This window comes from Poecilia mexicana, unplaced genomic scaffold (assembly GCF_051168715.1).
Source record: "Poecilia mexicana isolate PSO_F unplaced genomic scaffold, ASM5116871v1 scaffold_17, whole genome shotgun sequence".
In the NCBI taxonomy this organism is placed as follows: domain Eukaryota; kingdom Metazoa; phylum Chordata; class Actinopteri; order Cyprinodontiformes; family Poeciliidae; genus Poecilia; species Poecilia mexicana.
Window position 1 is genome coordinate 18756482 of NW_028263386.1, and position 20248 is coordinate 18776729.

The 20248-nt window shown below is 39.9% G+C and overlaps 1 protein-coding gene across 1 annotated transcript in view; it reads right to left on the bottom strand.

Annotated features, from left to right (window-relative positions):
• Nucleotides 1-20248, bottom strand: part of LOC106918628 (receptor-type tyrosine-protein phosphatase S-like) — a 92401-nt gene that overhangs the window by 22508 nt on the left and 49645 nt on the right. The window contains exons 6-11 of the mRNA XM_088014929.1: nucleotides 18626-18736; nucleotides 7887-8156; nucleotides 6660-7039; nucleotides 4778-4979; nucleotides 2637-2773; nucleotides 2331-2475 (exon numbers count right to left, since the gene is read on the bottom strand). Of these exons, the coding sequence (XP_087871055.1) occupies nucleotides 2331-2475; nucleotides 2637-2773; nucleotides 4778-4979; nucleotides 6660-7039; nucleotides 7887-8156; nucleotides 18626-18736 (1245 nt within the window). The remainder of the gene's footprint in view (nucleotides 1-2330; nucleotides 2476-2636; nucleotides 2774-4777; nucleotides 4980-6659; nucleotides 7040-7886; nucleotides 8157-18625; nucleotides 18737-20248) is intronic.

The following is a 20248-nucleotide window of genomic DNA, read 5'->3' on the forward strand; positions in this document are numbered from 1 at the left end:
GGTTTGGATTATAGATCAAAACTCTAATGCACACACCTACACTTAAGGACGATTTAGGAAAACAAATTATTGTACATTAATGATGTCTTTGGACAGTGGGAGGAAGCCGGAATACCCAGAGAGAACCTACGGATGCACAGGGAGAACATGTAAACTCCATGCAGAAAGTTTCCAGGCCGGGATTCGAACTCAGGACCTTCCTGCTGCAAGGCGACAAAACTGCTACCAAATGCAGCCCATGTGAATACATATCAGAGCCACTAAGTTTTTCAAGTTTTCAGTCATAGATAAAACCTTAAAAACCATGTGTCATTTTCCTCCTTCTACGTCTGTGTACATTGTCACATAAAATCCCTACAAATTAAATAAAAGGCTGAAACATGAGGTATGAATACTTTGCAAGGCTTGAAAGTAAAAAAAAAAAAAGAAAAAGAAAAAGGATGCAACAGCATAATGTAAATGCATAATGTTAGGCTTAGAGGATAATGAAATAAACTCGAGACAAGAGTATTGATCCTAAGTGGACAACTTAATTATACGGAAGAAGATTGCACATCCGATAGCCAATAATTATTTTATCATCTGGCTGCAGCTGGTGGCATGGAGGGGTCCGGGTTCATGAATGGGAAAAAAAGAGAATGAAAACTAAAAAATAAAATCTCTCCTGTTGAAGGAGTGACACACAGCTTTCCACCCAGAAGCAGACACACACACACACACACACACACACACACACACACACACACACACACACACACACACACACACACACACATATATATATACACGTATATAGACATTTCCCAACAGCAGCCTCCATGGCAGCGTAATCCCTGAGTCCTTGGGATAATAGAGTGTGGTGAGACTTTCCTGCTCTGACAAGGGGAAGGTCTTAAGCTTTGCAGCAAGGAGATAAAACAATCTTACACAGAGCCAAAATGATTTAGAAGTCAGGTTGGAAAAGAAAGGCACTAAGACAGAAAGTCAGGATGGAAAAAAAAAAATATATATATATATATATATATATATATATATATATATATGTATATATATATATATATAAAGGAAAACATGAAGAACTCACACCTTTCCGCCACTACTACAGACATCACTCACCTTAACGCACATGCAAAGGCTAAAGCATGGGCGAGGTGTCCAGGCTTGTGCTTGATCTCCTGAGGTGTGCAGCTCTGCTCTGTGTGTGTGTGTGTGGGTGTATGCGTGTGTCTGCGTGTGTGTAACAGTCACAGCTGACAGGTTCAAGTATCTATTCACTCAGCCGTACAGCCACTGTTCTGCTGGCCTCGGGGGACAATCTAGATGTGCACCAAAGCTTGGCGATAACAAAGCACACCTAACCTCCCTGGGAAATGAATTCTACTGCATGAAGCAGTCTGCTTATCGAGCACCTTCTTTTCCCTTTATCCGAGACGCCCTCCCCTCCCCTCCCCCCGCCGCCTTCCGCTTTGACACCTCTAGTGTACCACCCGGTTAGGTCACTTCAGAAGGGGAGCGAACAGTCGCCGTTCAGCTGAGTTATTGTTAAACACTTAAAATAACAAAACTTGCCACGTCAGAGACAACCTAGACTACTTTATCACCGCTGCGACTTTGTGAATTCTTCCCTTGGTTCCATTTCTTATCGTTTTTGTCCTCTTAAGGGCAGAGGGGATTTCGAACGCAGAGCGACACGGTGGATCCGTTTTGAGCCTTATCGGCTATCGGTGTTTGTTTAAAAAAAAAAAAAAAAGAGGTGAAAGAAATAGAGACAAGTGAGAGAATCCTAGTGTTGTGTGTGGTAAAATATAAGCTACATGGTACTTACCTGACATCACAGCAGGCCAGTGACCGTCCTTTAACACGCTACTGGTGGCGAGTCAGTAAGTGGAAGAAAGTTTCAGCCTCTCAAAAGTGCATTATACCGTACGCTGACAGAGGAAAGGGAACGAAGAGATAGCCAAGAAATAAAAGTACAAAAACATAATTCTGCTGCTCTGCCGCCATCTGTCGCGTTGTTTCGGCTGTGTGGGGGGAAGAGAGGCCGCTCAGCGGAAGATAGACACAGTTAAAGGTGCAACGGATGGATGGGAGGAGGGAGAGATGGACAGATGGGATGAGAAAGGAGACACATGGAGAGATGCTGAGATGGTTTCCAGGTTTTTTTATCAGGTCAGCAGCTGAGGAAACGGCGACATGTGCGAGCGTGCGATTTGAGAGGCAGAAAATATTTCCCAAGGAGGTAAATATGACACGATTAAAATGCGCAGGAAGGCGCTCGTCGCGGTGCTCGTGTGAGCGCGTTATGTAAAGCTAACGAAACAAGGACGTACTGGCTTGGGACGTCCTCTGCACAAGTTCGTTGGTGAACGCGCCGATGCCTTTGTTGGAGATGGCGGCCAGGGAGAAGGAGTACTCGGTGTTCGCTTTCAGGCCCTCGACGGTGTAAGAGTTCCTCGGCCCGAAGGTCAACTTCTCCTGTGAGAGGAGAACAGAGAGGTGAAGCCATGCCGAGCACCGGGGTTAATCTCTTACATTCCCCCCCGCCCCCCTTTATTCTCACCTCTTTACTTCTGCGACGGTACAAAGTCCACAAAAAAGAAATAAAAAAAAAAAAAAAGTGAGCAAAAAGGGCTTACCAAACTGCCAAACTTGACAGGCTTGTAGAGAAGCTCGTAGTTGACAATTTTCTCCTTGGTGTACGTGGGCTCCCATGTCAGCTCAATGCTGGTGTCTGTCACCTTCCCGACTTTAAACTTTCCTGGTTGACCTGGAACTGAGCAGGACCAGACAACACACCCGGTAAGGCCTCAGCACCTTCCAACAGTGCAAACACAAACTATGATCGTTCTTCTGGTAGCTCAAAGTCCTGAAAAGATTCTTTATCAAATAGTTTTTGCACAACAGGAGACGTAGAGGCCTCCACACTTATCAGCACCCGTGCTAACGATGTGCAAAGAACTTTAAGAAGATTAATTTTCACCTTGCAGAAATGTTGAAGAACGGGAGCTTTTAAATTTCTATCAATTTATTCAGTGGGAAAAAAAATAAATTCTAATAATAATCACGGGTGGTGCAATTATTGGCACTTTTAAGAAAACCTATAATACCTAAACGAAACGAAAGAAAAATCAACTGAGTTTAGTGTTTCATACAAAATGCTCGACTATTTTAAGGCGATCAGAGCATATGAAATGACTGTAAAGGCGTCTTGTGTTTGTTCCGTTATGTTTTGGTTTCTGATGCATTTTGAGTCAAAGTTTCCTCGCATCTCTTGCTTACTGTGCCGTTTTATTTTTGATTCGTCTGATCTTTTAGTTTTTAGATTCGTTACTTCTCCTTTTTATCCTTTTATTTTGATCAGTCTGGTTGTTTATGAAACATTGTATTTTGGTCATACTCATGTTGAGTTGCGTTTTGTTTGGGTTTTTTTTTTTGGCTGTGCTGCAGTTTTTGGTCACTGTGTGTTTAGTTTCTGTCTTGTTGTAGATTCCCTACTTCTGTATTCTCAAGTTTCTCTTCAATAAAGTCTTTGGAAGTTCCTTCTTAGTTTACATTTTTCAGTGTTCTATTATTTTCAGGCTTTCTTCAAAATGGGAAAGACAGTTAGGTAATTGCACAAACTTGTCCACGTGTGGCTAACAAAGCGGGAAAAAGACCCAGGTTTATATGGCTGTCATGCAGCGTGAGCATAATGTTAAGAGACGCAAAAAAAGAATTTCATAGTTTATTGTTAAAGAACGGCATTTCGAGATCACAGAGTTTCCATGGTGACCTTTACATACTCTTTACATGCAAACCAGTTGTTTTGGAGGCATGTTATGGATAAAAAGGCTTTTGTGTCTGACCAGCACGTATGTAAATATGCACAGTTTGCTAAACAATCCTGAGGCTTTAACTTGAACTGATTACTTTGATCGGATGAGACTTGATCTTTTTTTTAAGCTGCAAACACTGCAGGTGTGTCTGGCATGAAACAAATGATGACTGGAGAACGTCTGACAAGCTTCGAGTGCACCACATCATGGAAATACGAAATATCAAAAGATTTTAAATAATAAAAAAATAAATTAAATAAAAAAACTGTTGTCTCTGCCAGAAAGCGGTATATCTGTCAGCAGTGGATATTTCAGTAGTAAAATGATATAGAAAGGATTCACCAGATTCTAAGTTAACCTTCTCCCAGTGGCATGAGCCGAAGGAAAAAAAGCACAAGAGATGATCGGGTACTCTGGATGATTCAGAGATAAGGCGCGAAAAGGAGTGATCAAAGATCCTTCCCTCTCTATTCTCTAACCTTGTAAATGTCATAGAAGCAGAATAAGTCCTCTCCTATTGCCAAAAGTCTGTTTTATGAAGTGTTGACATCAGGGACACCAGTGAAGTGTGCAGAGTGCTAGATGAAATGGACTACACCAGAGTGTGCATGCAGTTTTCATGTTTCCATTATATGTAGATAGCGGTACGTATGACGCTTACACAAAGTCCGGAAAACATTAAATTCTAAAACTATGGCTAAAAATTGTAATAGCAATATTGACTATGCTTCACCAAGGTTTTTCAGACACTGTTCTTTCTTTGCCTTTACACAATTTCACCACCACTGAACATATCAATCAGACTTGCAATATGGACAATAAGGACAATGAGTGTCCATCTTTGCACCTCTATTGACAAACCCAGCTTAGTTCTCGCCTATATCTGCTGGCACCAGTCAGTATATCAACCAATGCATTCTGGGACCTGGGATTGATTGTGTTTTCGAAATTGAGGCACTTACCTCCACGCAAAACTTTCACATGTACAGGATCTGAAAAGGGGCCGTCGCCTACGGAGGTGAAAGCCAGGACCTGGATGGTGTAAGTCTCCGAGGTCACGAGGTTCTGAATGGTAGTGATCACGCTGTCCTGCACGTTGTGTATCTGCCACTCGTTAATGGCTCGGGATGGGTCCATGGTGTAGTACACACGGTAGCCTTTCACCTGGGAAGGAACAGAGAGAGCAGCAACTTTATTACAGCTATAACTGAGGCCTGTGCTTCAGAATCTGATTTTTAGGTTATCAGGGACAACATTTTATTATTTGGTCTAATCCCTCAGTCACTCCACAACGATAATCCATAATACCGTGTTTTAACAGAGCCAGACTTTACGACGGCTGGGGGTCATCTGGTTTGCTTTACAGCGTTTAGTCCAGACGATATGGTGTTTTACTGTGTGCTTAATGCCATTTTTTTTTTTTTTTAACAAAGAAATTTTATACAGCAAAGAGGAAAATTGACAAAATCAATGAGCTGATTCTGGCCTTTAAGATGTAATCACTGCACCTCTAGCCATTTGGGATTTTTGGAAACACAGTAGGTAGGTCAGAGTTTATGTAATCTCTCTGCCATGCCAACTCCCTAAACCTCCAGTTCTCCCACCTCCCTTTTCGCTTACTCTTTATTATCCATAATCCCCATATGCACTCAATTCAGTCTTGTGCTTTTATGAACCCGCTGCTCGGTTAGGTAGGTTTGAAAAAAGGAAATGGGCCTCAAGAGGGAGCACTCTCAACTTAGAGTGGACAGTCCAATTACCCTTTCTTTTTTTAGAGAGCAGGAGAAAGTAGCGAGAGACTTATGGGACCGGAATCTTCGGCAAGACACGGTCCTCGGAAAGCAAGTGAACATGCAAGCTGGACAAAAGTGTCCAATAAAAAAAAATGTGAAATGGGCCTCTTTATTGTTTTAAAATGCAGCTACCTGCAAAACAGCTTCACAGTAAGCAAAAGAAAGACTTTTCTACCAAGACCCACTTCAAATGGTGTAGCATTTTTACCCCTATTTTAATCAGGTCGGTTTTCCTTTGTAAGTGCAGCAAATCAATACCAACAGCACAAAACATTCAGGAAATTGTGAATTAACTTCTATGAAGTTGTCTGCAGGAGTCCCACATGGATCTTTCCTTGGACCATTGTTATTTATGCTTTATCTTCCATCTGTAACAATGCATGCAGATTACACTGTGGTTTCTATGGATGGTGCCAGTAAAATCCAGGTGATGCATGGTCAGATCAGAGCCACTGAGACTTAATGTGGAGCAGTTTGTATGCTGCTGTCTCTTAAAGTCACCATGGTTGGCAGTAGAGCCAAATGATTTTGTGTTTCTGAACTGGAATCAATTCAAAGCTTTAATTTCTTGCTCAACTGGGAAAAAAAAAATTGTAACAGTGTCAGGTTTAATCTCTGTTAGTTCAGGTCCATATAAAAATGACATAACCATGGATGAAATAGACTGTATGCAGTCAATGATTCTGTCACACATCATTTACTCTCTAACCAGCTTGCCACAAGCCAGTGTTATAAATATTAAAGCAGCACTGTTGCTTTTCTACTTCAAGTATTAGAAACAGGAACTTATATGTAATTTTATAGTCATTTTGACATAGATTAAATGCTTTAAATACTTCTCGATTGACATGTTCACACTGAAGTTGCAACACGTTTTAATGGAGACTCAAATACCTTCAGAAATGCAAAAAAAAAAAAAAAAAAAAAAGTTTTGGCCAATTCTGGTGTATTTAATTTGATAATATCAAACAAATAGTTATAAAGTTAAAAAAACAAACAAACCAAAAAAAAACAAAGTGTTTGAAGTGCTTCAAAGTTCAAAATGCCCCACCTGTCCATTGGGCTCCTCCGGTTCCTCCCAGCGCACCATCACCGTGTTCTCAGAGATAACTTGGGCCTGCACGTTCCTCGGGGGGCTCGCGGGGGCTTGCTCTCCGGTGCGAGCCTCCACGCGTGCGGACGGCGGCCCCTGGCCGATGCTGTTGAAGGCCGACACCCGTATTTCGTACTCGGTGTTGGGGTAGAGGCCGCCGATGCTGTAGCGGGTGGTGGTGATGCTGTCCACCGTCTCATACTTGCTGTCCGGCCCTTTGGCCCGGTACTGAATGATGTAGTAGGACACGGGGTCGGGATTGCCCGAGTCCCAGGTGATGGTGACGCTGGTCGGTGTGGTCTCTGTGACGATGGGCGTGCCAGGAGGCTTCGGTAAAGCTGCGGATCACGACATAAGCAGATAGACAGGATTATTAGTTATTGCAAACAATTTACTCCATGCTATGCATTATGTATCCTTATTATCGCCATATCTGAAGGCATGACTTTTTTTTTTTTTTTAGACATTTAGTGTTTACAATATTTTTATATTGGATAATTTTCCAGCCTGCACACAGTTTAGCCTCTTATGTTGTCTTATATTACAGCTGAAGAAAATCTACAAAATATTTTATTGTAAATTGAAATTTGCTGAAATAAGTACTAAAATCAGTTTCTGCAGGTCGAAAAAAAGGTGGAAAAAAAAGAAGTCGAAAGATTGTCACTGCTGTAATTCTAAATGAAATTAAATCCGAGATTCAAATTCAAGCTTCCTTCGATGCTAACAGCAGACAAAGTAGTTTAATGTGTTGACGACACTGAAAATCCAAAAGTCCCACAATTAGAAAACATTATTTATACATAACTTGCTGGTATTTTGGGGGTGTGTGATTTCTGGTGAAATCCTCAGAGAATAATAATGACTCATGCTGCACTCAGGGTTTATACTATTTTTAAGCTCTAATGATACGGTTTCTTAAATTTCTAATTTCAGCAGCATCAACTTGCTCGAGCTTGTAGAGCTGATAAATTAGAGCACATTAATTTTCTTCAGAAAGGCCTCATATAGCTTCAAGAAAAAAAAACAAAAACAAAAACATGAAATTGGCTCGTGCTGCTCTTTGGGATGCAGAAAATCAGAAATCTTTAAATCTGCAGGATGTGTACTCGACAAATAAAACACATTCTAAAACAATACCCGTTTCTCAAAAAATAAATTACAAATGCAAAATGGTGGGATTCTTACTCTTGACTAAAACCTGAGCAGTGGCCTCAATGATGCCCAGGCTGCTCATGGCCACGCAGGTGTAGTTGGCCGACTCCCGGACGCCGTTGAGCTCCAGCACGTTGCGTCCGATGGGCATCTCGTCCTCCGGGGTCAGGTCCTCCATGCCCAACATCCACTTGACGTAAGGCATGGGCGAACCCACGGCCACGCAGGTGATGTTGACGCTCCCCCCGGGCATGATCTCGTGATTGTTGGGTGAGATAGAGAAACGAGGGGGCACGCGGCGCACTGGGAGAGGAAGAGAGCCGGGGTAAAAAGGAAAAAGGGGGTGGGAGGGGTCAGGGGTGGGGAAGGGGGGTACAAAGTGTGAGGCAGAGGAGGAGAAAAGAGGGAAGAGGGGGAGAAAGGAGGGGAAAGGTGGGGGAAAAAGAATGAGAAAGAAAGAGCAAAGCAAAGAGCAGGAGATCAAGAGAAAAAGTGAGGGAAGAAGAGATAAAAAAGGAAGAGAGAGAGAGAGAGAGAGAGAGAGAGAGAGAGAGAGAGAGAGAGAGAGAGGAGAAGTAACAGGAAGGGGGAAAATGAACTTCAGGGATTTACAGAAAATTACAAAGGGATATTTCAAGTTTAGTCCCAATTACTTTATGGCACTGATGATTTCAACAAAAAGACACAAATCTTGTGTTAAGCTCAACCGTTCAGAGTGAGCTGCCTACTCAAAATAATATTGTGACAAACTCTTGAGTTTCATTTCAACCAGGACATGACACCTATAGTCAGTTTCTCTTCTCCTGAATAGAATTTGCGCTTCCTTTTTTTTTTTTCTTTCAGCTGCATTGTTCTCGTTTTATACCCCCCCCCCTCTCCTCGAAGCCATCCTAAACTTTATCCGGAGACTTCAGAGAGAAAACTTTACCTGATTGCAATTTCTGTGCCTCGAGGCACTTGTGCAGCAGATGGGGCTGTTTTTAGATCGAGTATATGCATCACTGAGGGGCCGATCAATAGGGCCCTGACTGCTATTTGTGTCCCCCCTCGCTCCCACCCTGATGTGAGGGAGAACAAGCAAAGTAGCAAAGTTATATGCAACACTACATCTGTCAGAGCTCGCCTGACTACGTATTAGAGGGGAGACGCAGCGAGAGACTGAAGTCATAGGTCACTCGCATGCCTGGGCAACTCAAGAGGAATAAAAAATGGTGGAGGAACACAAAGAAGAGAACGAAGAACTGAAAGAGGAGGACAGAGAGAAGCGAGACAAGACAATATAGAGACAGGTAGAAGCAGAGACACACACAGAGAGAGAGAGAGAGAGAGAGAGAGAGAGAGAGAGAGAGAGAGAGAGAGAGAGAGAGAGAGAGAGAGAGAGAGAAGAGCAGAGGCAGCTCTGCGTCTCTTCCAGACAATGACAGGCAATGTAGCAAAGGACAGCCACATTGTACAACAAGATACTGTACAATACATAGGATCAATAACTGATAACAGTGTGTCGTCAAAATGAGTTGGAAATGTGGACAGAGAGTGGGTCGAAAGGGTCCGAAAAAGGTGCTGTGATCGTTGGAGACATTAAGTAAAGAACACCAAGACAGCATGAAAGAGTGCGAGCAAAAAGAGAGAGAGAGAGAGATATGTGAGGTAGTATGTGCATGTTTATAAGTTAATAAACTTATGTACATGAGTCTGAAGCTCCTACACATCAGGGCGCGGACAGAATGGAGAGGAAGAAGAGAGAAAAGGAGGAGGGGGAAAAAAGACAGGGGGCAGGGGGGGTGGAGATAAAGAGAGGATTAGAGGTGGGGGTTTGCGGGGGGAAGGAGGGAAGAAGGAGGGAAGAAAAGAGGAGCGAGGAAGAAGAAAACACATGGATCTATTTAAAAACACGGCTATATACCAGAGTCAGGCCCATTCAGAAAGCAGATGCTTCTAAAATAAGGAGAAACAAAACAACGAGAAAAAAAAAAGAAAAGATAGAAAAATAAAATGGCTAGAAGAAGAAACTGGATGATGGAGGAACAGAGAAGAAAAAAAAAGGGGGAGGGGGGGAGATACCCGAGGGTCACAGCACAGGAAACAAAACAGAGAGAGAAACAGACAAACGTCTCTGGATGAAAGGAGAGAATGAAAGGGACGAGCAGAAACAATCTAGAAACTCAGCACTACAGGAAGCCAACAGTACCTTGCAAAGAGAAACGTTTTCGCGTTTTGACACACCCTAACAACCACAAACCTCAATGTCCTTGTGAAGGACAGGTCGACACAAAGCAGTGCATAATTTACAGGAAAACGACACGTGGCTTTAAAAATGTTTCACACATGAAAATCTGAAGCATGGCGTGTAGATCGAGAGGATGGATGTTGCGGCCATTTTTGCGAAATTACTCAAACTCAGTCTGAATGGATAAAGAGCGCGTGTGAAAATCAAATTTCAACTTGCCTCAAAAATTCTCACTTATCAATTACATTTACAGGGTGAGGATTAAGCAGTGCGGCTCAAAGCTGTTTCCTTCGATGTCTAACCCTGTTTTAAACTCCTAAACAACTTTCTCTCTGTCCGGTTTCTGTGCTCCTTCATCATGCTGTTTGTTCTCTAAACACTCCTTAGGCTTAAACAGAACATCTTGATTTGTGATATTAAGTACACACAGGCAGACTCTGCTACTTTGTTGAGTGGGTAGCCTCTCAAGACAAGTATCTTATGGATCTTATTTAGGGGCATCCGAGTGAAAGGGACTGAATACATTTTCGCAAGACTTTTTTTTTCAGATTTTAATTTGTGCAATTTTGGAAACCATTTTCCTTCCCCTGCACAAAATCCCAATAAAATGCATTGAAGTCTGTGGTTGCAGTGCGATGAAATGAAATAACATTTGCAAGGTACTGTATGTATTTACGGAAAAAAAATAAAATAAAAAAGAATATATATATATATATATATATATATATATATATATATATATATATATATATATATATATATATATATATATATATATAATTAACAAAACATAAATTAACAGAAAAAATAATCTTCTAAAACTAGGAATTAATTGAAAAAAGTCTAAAATGAAATCCTACAAACTGGCAAAGGAAGAGAGTCTAAGCTTTTTCTGTTTACTGATGGAACATATCACTCAAAATCTAAAATCAAACACATAGAAGGATTAATAAATACTCATAAACTTGCTGCATAACCTCCAGTCCTTAATGAGTAACATCATTACATGGATTCTTCACAGGCCACATCCCCCTACTTCAAAGAAGCTAGAGACAGTTGGGCAAAAGTTAATAGTTTTCCATAATTCCAACAAATTTACAGAGAAAAAAAAAATCGTCAACTCTTGCCGTGAATTCACTACTGTTCCATGAAAAGTAAATGTAATTCAAGTCTTCTTGCAAAAAAAAAAAAAAAAGTAGAAAATAATCAGAAAAAAATACCCAGAATTGGATACAAGTTGAAGAGAAGAAAGAGACAAAGAGACAAAGAACAGATAGATCTGTTAGAAAACAGACATGATTGTGCAGGCATCTCCTCGTCTGAGCATGCTGGAGACAGACAAGCAGACCGACAGACAGGCAGCCCCCGTGCATAACACAAACACAGCAGGTGCAATGCAGCATGACAAAATGAGTTTTGATTTAGAAACGAGGGGGGGAAAAAAACAACAAAAAACGTGTTAAATAAAAACAGCAATTTATTAAGCGTATTGTGAGTTAATTTGGTAATAATGTGAGCAACAGGATGGAGGTAGTGACTCAAGATGATTTTTGAGGAAGTTTTATATATATATTTTTTTTTTCTACATAAAACCTAGATTTCCATTCGGATTCAAAGAGCTCCGACTAAAGAATCAATTGCAGGAACACAGGTGAGTGCTTAAGAATAAAGCAAGCTCATAACCAAGGATAATCCCTCAGTTGCTCACAGCGCCGCTAGCTTTACCTTAATCGAGCCGGGCTCTCGATCCCCCACCCACCCTCCGTTTTCCATACATTTTGTAAGAGCTGCGGACCTTCAGTCTTTATTAGAGGAGCTATCATTAGTCCTGTCCTCTGCTGGGAGTCTGCTGGCAACAGCCTGGGAAGGACTTGGCAGAGGCAGAAGGATTACGGCAGTGTCTCTGTGAGCTATACGGCTGACATTTACAGAGAACCATGCTGTCTGACTCAAGGACACAATTTTCATTAACCACTGTAATAAGAGGGAATCATTATATCCCTGAATATATAAAAATGAGAACGAGTATGATTAATATCAAATGCCACTCAATACAGATTGTATTAGTGACGCTGGTGGAAATGGGAATGGAAAAAGGACAAAACACAAACAGTAGGGAAGAGGGGATGCTTTAAATAAAAGTGTTATTGGGAATAACACAAAACCAAGACAAGTTAAAGTTTTCCTTTTTCTTCACTGCAGTTGTTTTGGGTGTAATGAATTAAAAGTGGCTTAATTCTTATTGCTTATGGATGAAAATTTGATTAATATACCGACACATTTTTTTTTCATACATGAGAACAATATCATTTTACAGCTGGAGAGGCCTGAGTCATCTCCTACCAGGAACAACTTATAGGCTAAATGAAAAGCTCCAATGTACATTTGCTAGAGGTATGAATAAGTTTGAGCTTAATTGTCTGTCAATTAAAAAAAAAAAAAATATATATATATATATATATATATAAAAAACATAATTGAGTTGAAAAACCATGAAATGTTTTCATTTGAGCCATTCTGACTCAAGAAGTGAATTGTAATTATACTTTTTAAACTGTCAAAATATTATTACTGGTGTGAGTGATTAATATTGAAAATTTTAAGTGAAAATACTTTATGTGTTATAATGTAAATGATGTAAGATGCATATTAAATCAGATGGAAGATATTTGCCTAGGAGATTTTTTTTGTGCTAAAACTAATAAGCCAGCTGCAAAAGTTGTTATTGTGCTATCTTGTAAAAAGCTGAATAAACACTTTAACAAATAGTTAAAAGATTTACAAAAATGAAAAAAAAAAAAAAAGTGAAAATGCTTAAAATAAGTAACACATTCAGGTGTATATGCTGTGAAATCCCTTCAAATGTCTCAAAAATATGTGGAATGCCAATAATGTTACATGAAAACAGATGTTTTGTGGCGTGATGGAAATGACATCTTCCATTGAATTGAATTTTGTGTTCATCGTATCCACAGTCAGTAAGCGCTTTCATATGTGGTGAAATAGTACAACCTTCCAAAAACACGGCTGACGAAATGTGAATCACTCATCGACGAACAATTTTCAAAGTCAGCACAAAATCTAGCCCTAGTTTTATAGCACGATTAGCTGCAGCTCAACCACCAGCCGCATGGGGAAAGACTTGAGCATAGCGTTAAACTCGCTAAACTGCAGAACAACTCTTTATGAAAGTGTCTCTGTGTGAATTTGGAACTAGAATCGCACGATATAGCGAATCGCAGTAGATGTAACAACAATGTTCACAATCTCGCAGTGACAAAGGACTTCTTGGTCACAATATCGATAAGTGATAACTTTGCTTCTTACTGACGCATTTCCAATAATGAAAGAGAAAATGAGTCGTGACAAAAATAATGTGAATTGATCAAAATCTATTTCAGAATCGCAATATTCAACAACAACATCACAACGTCCTGCGTTCCTAATACTGTGTAGCACTGACTGGAACCAAAAAGACAACCTGTTATAAGGCAAATATCAACAAGGCATATCAAAACAGAAAAGAACCAAGCTAACATTAACCTGGCCTATACACAGAGATCTTCCGGTGCAAAAGCCTCAGCGGAGAAAAATGCATGCTTTTGCACGCACATGTGCCAAGTAGCACTGTTCTTCAAAAATGAATAATAAAGCTTTTAGAGTAAGTGCTGCTACAACTTTCGAAGCGGATAAAAATGTTCAGAAATGTCAGATGGGAAAAATGTCAGTCACTGTTAAAAATATAAAGAAATAAAAAAAATATCCTGAACAGGATTATGGATGAGTGAGTTTGGTAGAATCACAAAGTTATAGGTAGAGCGGGTAGTTTAGACAAAAAACATTGTGAGAATTTTAATTTGTAACCTATTTCAGTACAGATCGTAATACTTTACAAAATTGATAGGCTTTAAAAAAAACATAAAAATAAGTTTTGTTTCCAATTAATATATACGTCGAGCATATGATTAGATTTGAAATTGTGTTTAGTTTCTAAAAGGTAAATTTTTACAAAATTAAAAATCAAAGTTAGAAAAGAAACAAAATGGATAAATGAATACATTTAATCCAGAGCACCAGATTTAGGCAGGTTAAACGCAGAGAGCGTCTTCATCACACTACACTGCTACTTTATGTATTAAGAATACTGAAAAGATTCACATTACTGACAGCCGTCTAAATCAAATCATTCAAATACCTTCTTGCTTTGAATGTATTTACAATGTGATAAACACATATAGCTAATAAAAAGCAAAGGAAGATATAAAACCACTGCACAAGGTCTGTAAAGCTAAAATAAACACCTTCTTGTAGCTCTCAGAAGTAAATTGGGTAATTAGGAACAGGTCTATAAAATTTATTAGAAAAAGAGCAGAACCGATAAACTGAACAGAGTGCTCGGTTGAACACTTGTTCAAACACTGTGTGGGTGCGCGAGTAAACACGTTGAAAATGTTTTATTTATTTATTTTTTTCTTTTCTCGCAGTACAATTGCAAAGAATTAAGGGGTTTTCACCGTTTAACGTGCGTAACGTTAATAGGTTCAGAGCATCTGGGGAAAATCTCTCTGTCTGCAGGCTGAAAACCAGCACCGATAACAGGCCCTCAGACAGCACCGTACTAAAAAGCAGATGTTATCCTGCTTGTAAAGATTACTGCATGGCTGAAATGGGGGGGAAAAAAATGTTTCAGATGAATCTTAAAATGTATTTATAGCATTTATTTTGAAAATCGCCTCAGGCTATGGAATAGCAGGCCCATCCGGCTTATTATCAGAAGACTGATCAACAATCAGCATCTGATGTCATGGCGAAATGAAAGCATGGCCTTTTTTCAACTGTGTCGGTTTAATGTATCGTTCTAAAGTGAAAACTCGAGGGAACAAAACAAAGGCGCTGCAGATTCACAATGCTATATTTATCTAAACGAAGATAAATCCAAAATGAAGAAGAAAAAAAAAGATTAAGTACAACCCCTAAAGCCCTTTATGCCACATGGTGACTTCCAAAAATATTTATACAAATTGAGGTTTTTATGTTTTGCCACATAATAGCCACAAACTTCAAGGGAGCGTACTTGGATTTGATGTAAAAGACCAACACAAAGTAGTGCAAAGAAGTGAAGAAGAAGAAAAACAAAAAAGGAGATAGCTTTCAGATATTTTTGTTTGTGGTGTGCAATTTGTATGTAGCTTTCCAAACATCTTTGAAGAGCAGCCTTCACTGCAGCACAGCTGCGGCTCTGAGGGTGCGACTCTACCAGCATTTGCACATCTAGAGACTAAAATGTGAGTCTCCTCTTGTTTACAAAATTGCTCCGGCTAAGTCAGACGGGATGGAGAATCTTCGTGAGTATTGATTTTCAAGTCTTGCCACACAACCACAACTGAATTTAGCTTTGGACTTTGACTGGGCCGTTCTCACGCATGAATAAACTTTGAGATAATATATAAAGCCGTTTGCTTCGTGTTGTATTGCTGCTGGAAGGTGAACCTCTGCCACAGTCTCATGTCTTTTTAATTTTTTTTTCCCCAAGATTGCCCAGTATTTAGCACCATCCATCTTTCCCTTGACTTCCTCCCTGATTAAGAAGAAAAGGATGATGCTGCTGACATCATGTTTCATTGAGCATGGTGTGTTCAGGGTGATATGTACTATTCGTTTTTTTTTTATTCAACTCATAAAATTATATTTTGGACTCATTGCTTGTAGCCAACTTTAGACAGGACCTTTAATGGCTTTTTGTCTTATCCATAGAGGTCTGATTTGTGTAACGCCAGATTCTTTGCCAGATTTTCCAACTTGAGTTTTGATGTATCGCATAAAATTCCAACAAAATTCATTTTTTAGAGTGAAAAAAATGTTGAAAAGTTCAGAAATTGTAAATGTTTCTTGGAATGCAATCTAAAAAAAAAAACTAGAATATAAATATGTACTTTCCTTATGCTATGAATTTAAGATCTCCTCAGAATATTTTTTGAAATGTGTGCAGATATTTTTTTTTTCCACTTTTAAAAATATATTTTGTTTTGCTAAGTAGAGCACTCATTAGTAAATCCTGCCATCATGTATATATATTTTTTTATTTTACATAGTTTAAGTATTTTTTTTTAAACCTGTTAGGTAACCAGACCAAGAATGATTCATCGTGAAAACTTCCCACATAGAATACTCTGTACACACAGTTCTGCAGTACAGCAGAGTGGTCAGCAATGTTTAAACTTTACTCTTGCAGCAGTTTCAAATATGCAGTGCTCGAGTTAGGTTTTATTCCCTTGCACATCTTGAGTTCGTGTTATGGACTTAGCCCCAAAGAACCAACTGGTACTGACCGACCAAACAATAAAACTTTGGAACAAAAAGGGGGCATGTAGAAGCTTTACAGCGAGTGCAACATTCCCAGTCAGTGCAACAACTGGAGCAAGATGTGATGACATGGGAGAAGGGACACAAAGGTAAAAAAAAAAAAAAAAAAAAACTCCAGACAAAACAAAAGGGCAAAAAAACAAAACAAAAAAGAGCTGCGATACACGACAAGGCTGCAGGTTCAATAATATCACAATCCGAGCATATCACTAGGCGTGAACACACATTGCGCCATGCTCCTGTGTCAGTCCGTCAGTCAACACCCATGCAAGCGGTGCTCCTTTCTCTTTCTCTCTCACTCCTTCCATGCAAACATTGCCTCTTTTTAATCTTCCAATTCTTGGGTCTCCATGACAACAAGATCATACCATGCAGAAAACATTGATCGGGGAGTGAAGGCAATACCAAGGGTTCTGCACACAAGGCCTCACAATGCAGTCAAGGCACTCTGCTGCATGGGCGGACCGCTTCGTCATCTTCGCAGCAGCTTTGCTCTCCTCATTTTTGGACACACGGTTTAAATGTCTCACTTTTAAAGCTACTTTTTTTTTTTTTTTTTTGTCCTCCTCTTTATTTTGTACTTTTTTTTTGGGTTCCTGCTGTTTCAATAAGTGACGCTTTCTGAAACAAAGGAGTAACAAAAGCAAAGAAAAGAGCGCACCAACCTTCTCGAAGCTCTGAGGGATGGAAGGGGGTTGATGCAGAACACAATGACGTGGGGGGGGGAAGAGAGAGAACGAGGAAACACAGAGAGAATAAAAACGGCCAGCGCAAAGCCACTCTCGCCTCACCACAACGCTCCTGCACGAACCTCACACAGCACATACATACAGTGTTCTGATAAGCCACGTTAACAAAGAACCCGAACGTTCGAATCAGAACGTCGGGCGCCGTTTGTGAGCCTACGTGGGACACCAGCACCCAGGGCAGAGTTTGCATTCGGTTCGTTGAGAGAGATTGCGAAAGTTCAGCCAATCTTTATTGGTTTCGCGATTAAAATCAAAGCACGGTGCCTTGCAAAATTAGCCACGGCTCAAACCTTTTCGCATTGTTCACGTTACAACCACAAACGGAAATGTCAAGAGAAGAAAAACATATTCCCACAGCACTGCGCTGCCATGACTAAGTTTCAGTGATGTAGCAGTGATAGTTTTTGCATGTTGGCCATTTTCTTCCACGTATTTATGACAAAACCTCCTCTGGAACAAGCAGTTCCCCTCCCAAACAGGTGGTGGCAGAAGTGATCATATCAATTTAGACCTACGTTTATTAATACAGCAATATCTTCAATACAAGTATGTTCTGTCCTTATTGAATTATTTTAAAAGCAAATTGGCTCTGGTGCCAATCAGTTGTGGGCTGCCCTGAGCAAACAGTCCCAGCCTCACCAACTTGAAGAAAAAAGTTCTGCCTGATTAATGCTCCCGTTTCTGGCCTGTCCGTTGATGCATTAAAAGGCTATCAATGAGATATTTGAAGCTAAAGTTCTTCGGTCTTTATGATCCTATTTGCCCACTAATGCTCTTTCAGGAAATCTTTGATGCCGTCACAGGTCGGCTAATTTTATCCCGACTTTAAATTAAACCCAGGTGAACTGAATTCTTAACCGACTGCTTAAGGCTGACCTACATTTCTTTCCAGAGGCATCAGGATAAAGCCGGCCGAATACATATAAATGTTTTATATGTTCGTTTGTTAAACATGCATTTAAAAAGCAGGCATTTACAATTACGTGTTGGTTTGCTGGAATAAAATACATCGACGTTTGTGGTTGTAATATGACAAAAATCTGCAAAGGCTCGAGGTATGTGAATGCTTTAGCAAGACGCCGTATTTTCTCTGTAGCTGCCTTCTAGTATTGAAATCAGTTTAGTAGTAAGATCAGAGATGTTTCCATGCAGTTAAACCGAGGCATGGGCTCACTTTGGGTCTCCTTCACTGTACGAGATCACACCAAGGTTTAAGGTGGAATGTGGTTGTGAAAAATACCAAAAAAAGAACAGGGTCAACATATATTATAGACAATGGATGGGTTAGTAATACTCGTTTAACAGCACAGTCATGGAAAAGAGGTAGCTTCGTTAAAAAGAGAACCTTAACCGAGGCTTTTTTTTTGTTTTGTTTTGTTTTTTTTCCTTTTGTCTGTCCACGTGTGTAGAGGTGTTTCGTGTTCGGGTCCTACCTCGCACATAAAGGTTTGCTGGGGAGGAATAGCGCACGCCTTGGGAGTTGTTTGCCACGCACTCGTACTTCCCTTGGTCCGTCTCCTCGCTGTTTTCGATTTGCAGTGCTCCTGCAGGTGGACAAGAGAGGGTTTGCTTGTGTTTGTGCAGAAAAAAATAAAAACATGCGCCTTTTAATTTTTTTTTATTGAGACATCTGTGTGCTAGCTGCATCTTCCTGTTCCAGTTTGACCCCTGGGATAGCCTCACCACCTGTTGCTCCAGCAACCTATACGGTGTTGCTTTGATGTTATTTCTGAGGCTCGGTTTGAATGGATTGCACTCTCCTGATGAATTGTGTGGGTTTTTTTTTTTTTTGGTTTCCTTCACCACTGATCCCCCTCCGATTTTTTTTTTTTAAACAAATAGCATGTTCATAGTTGAAAGACTCCTTGCACAAAAAGTTGGCAAGAGAAAAACAACTGACTTTTTGTAAACTCGGATGACACTTCTGCTCGTGTACCTCTGTTTCAGCTCGTGATTCCTCTCCTGCTGTCATGAAAAAAACACAGCCTTTTTGCTTTCTTGGCAGTAAACTGACAGCAGCTTTACCCCGAGGCAACAACCCAACGACACTCTTTAGCTCTTTACTTCTTCAATCTTCATCCTCCCACCTAAAACCCGCCACGACAAACAGTGACTCCCTAAACGTGCTATAATTACACGCTGCACTCATCAGATATTCTTCGGCTTCAAAGGCTGCTATTCTCACACACACAGTTTTATATATGTATGTATTTTACTATTTTTATTTTTGAGCAGACGGCCTTTTGAATTACCAGTAGAGAGATTTTTTTTGTGTTTTTTTTTTTTTAATTTAGTTTTGCTCCTTCTGTCTGCTCTGTCACATTCATGTCAGTGCAAACTGACTTTGACATGAAGAAGCCTGAGGAGGAAGCACACACCCAACGATGAGACTCTGCAGCTCTGCATGCAGAGGAGAGACGAGGCATTGTAACAGACATGCTTTTTTTTAAAGTGCTGGGGAAAAAAAAAATAAATAAATACTGTACACACCACATGTACCACGCAGCAGATCAGTCCATGTAGTGTCTTTTATTTATATATATATATATATATATATATATATATATATATATATATATATATATATATATATATATATATATATATATATATATATATATATATATATCAGATTGTCTGAGAGTGATAAAAGGCCTCTGGCTTGTAAAGATGTAAAGGGAGATACAGAGACACATATAAGCAGTGCTGGAATAAAAAACACAAACTCATTTTCGCAACAAATCTCGCTCTATTGTGAAAAATGTCCAAGCACAAATCCCTGCAATCGAAAATAAAATAGAAAAGTTGTATCTAGAATGCTTTATTTCCACAAGGAAAAAATATCCTAACATATAAAGTAAGAGAGTGGAAGCTGCTCCCGAAGAGGTCAATATTTCAGAGCAATCATACGTCCAGCACAGCAGAAACACAACGAGGAGACACAACTACCGAAAAGATAATATGATTCTTAAAAACGCTGAGGTCTTGTATGTTAACTGTTCTCTTAGTTTTCCATTTTATCCACGTTTGAACTCATTTTCCGTCTTTAAAGAAGA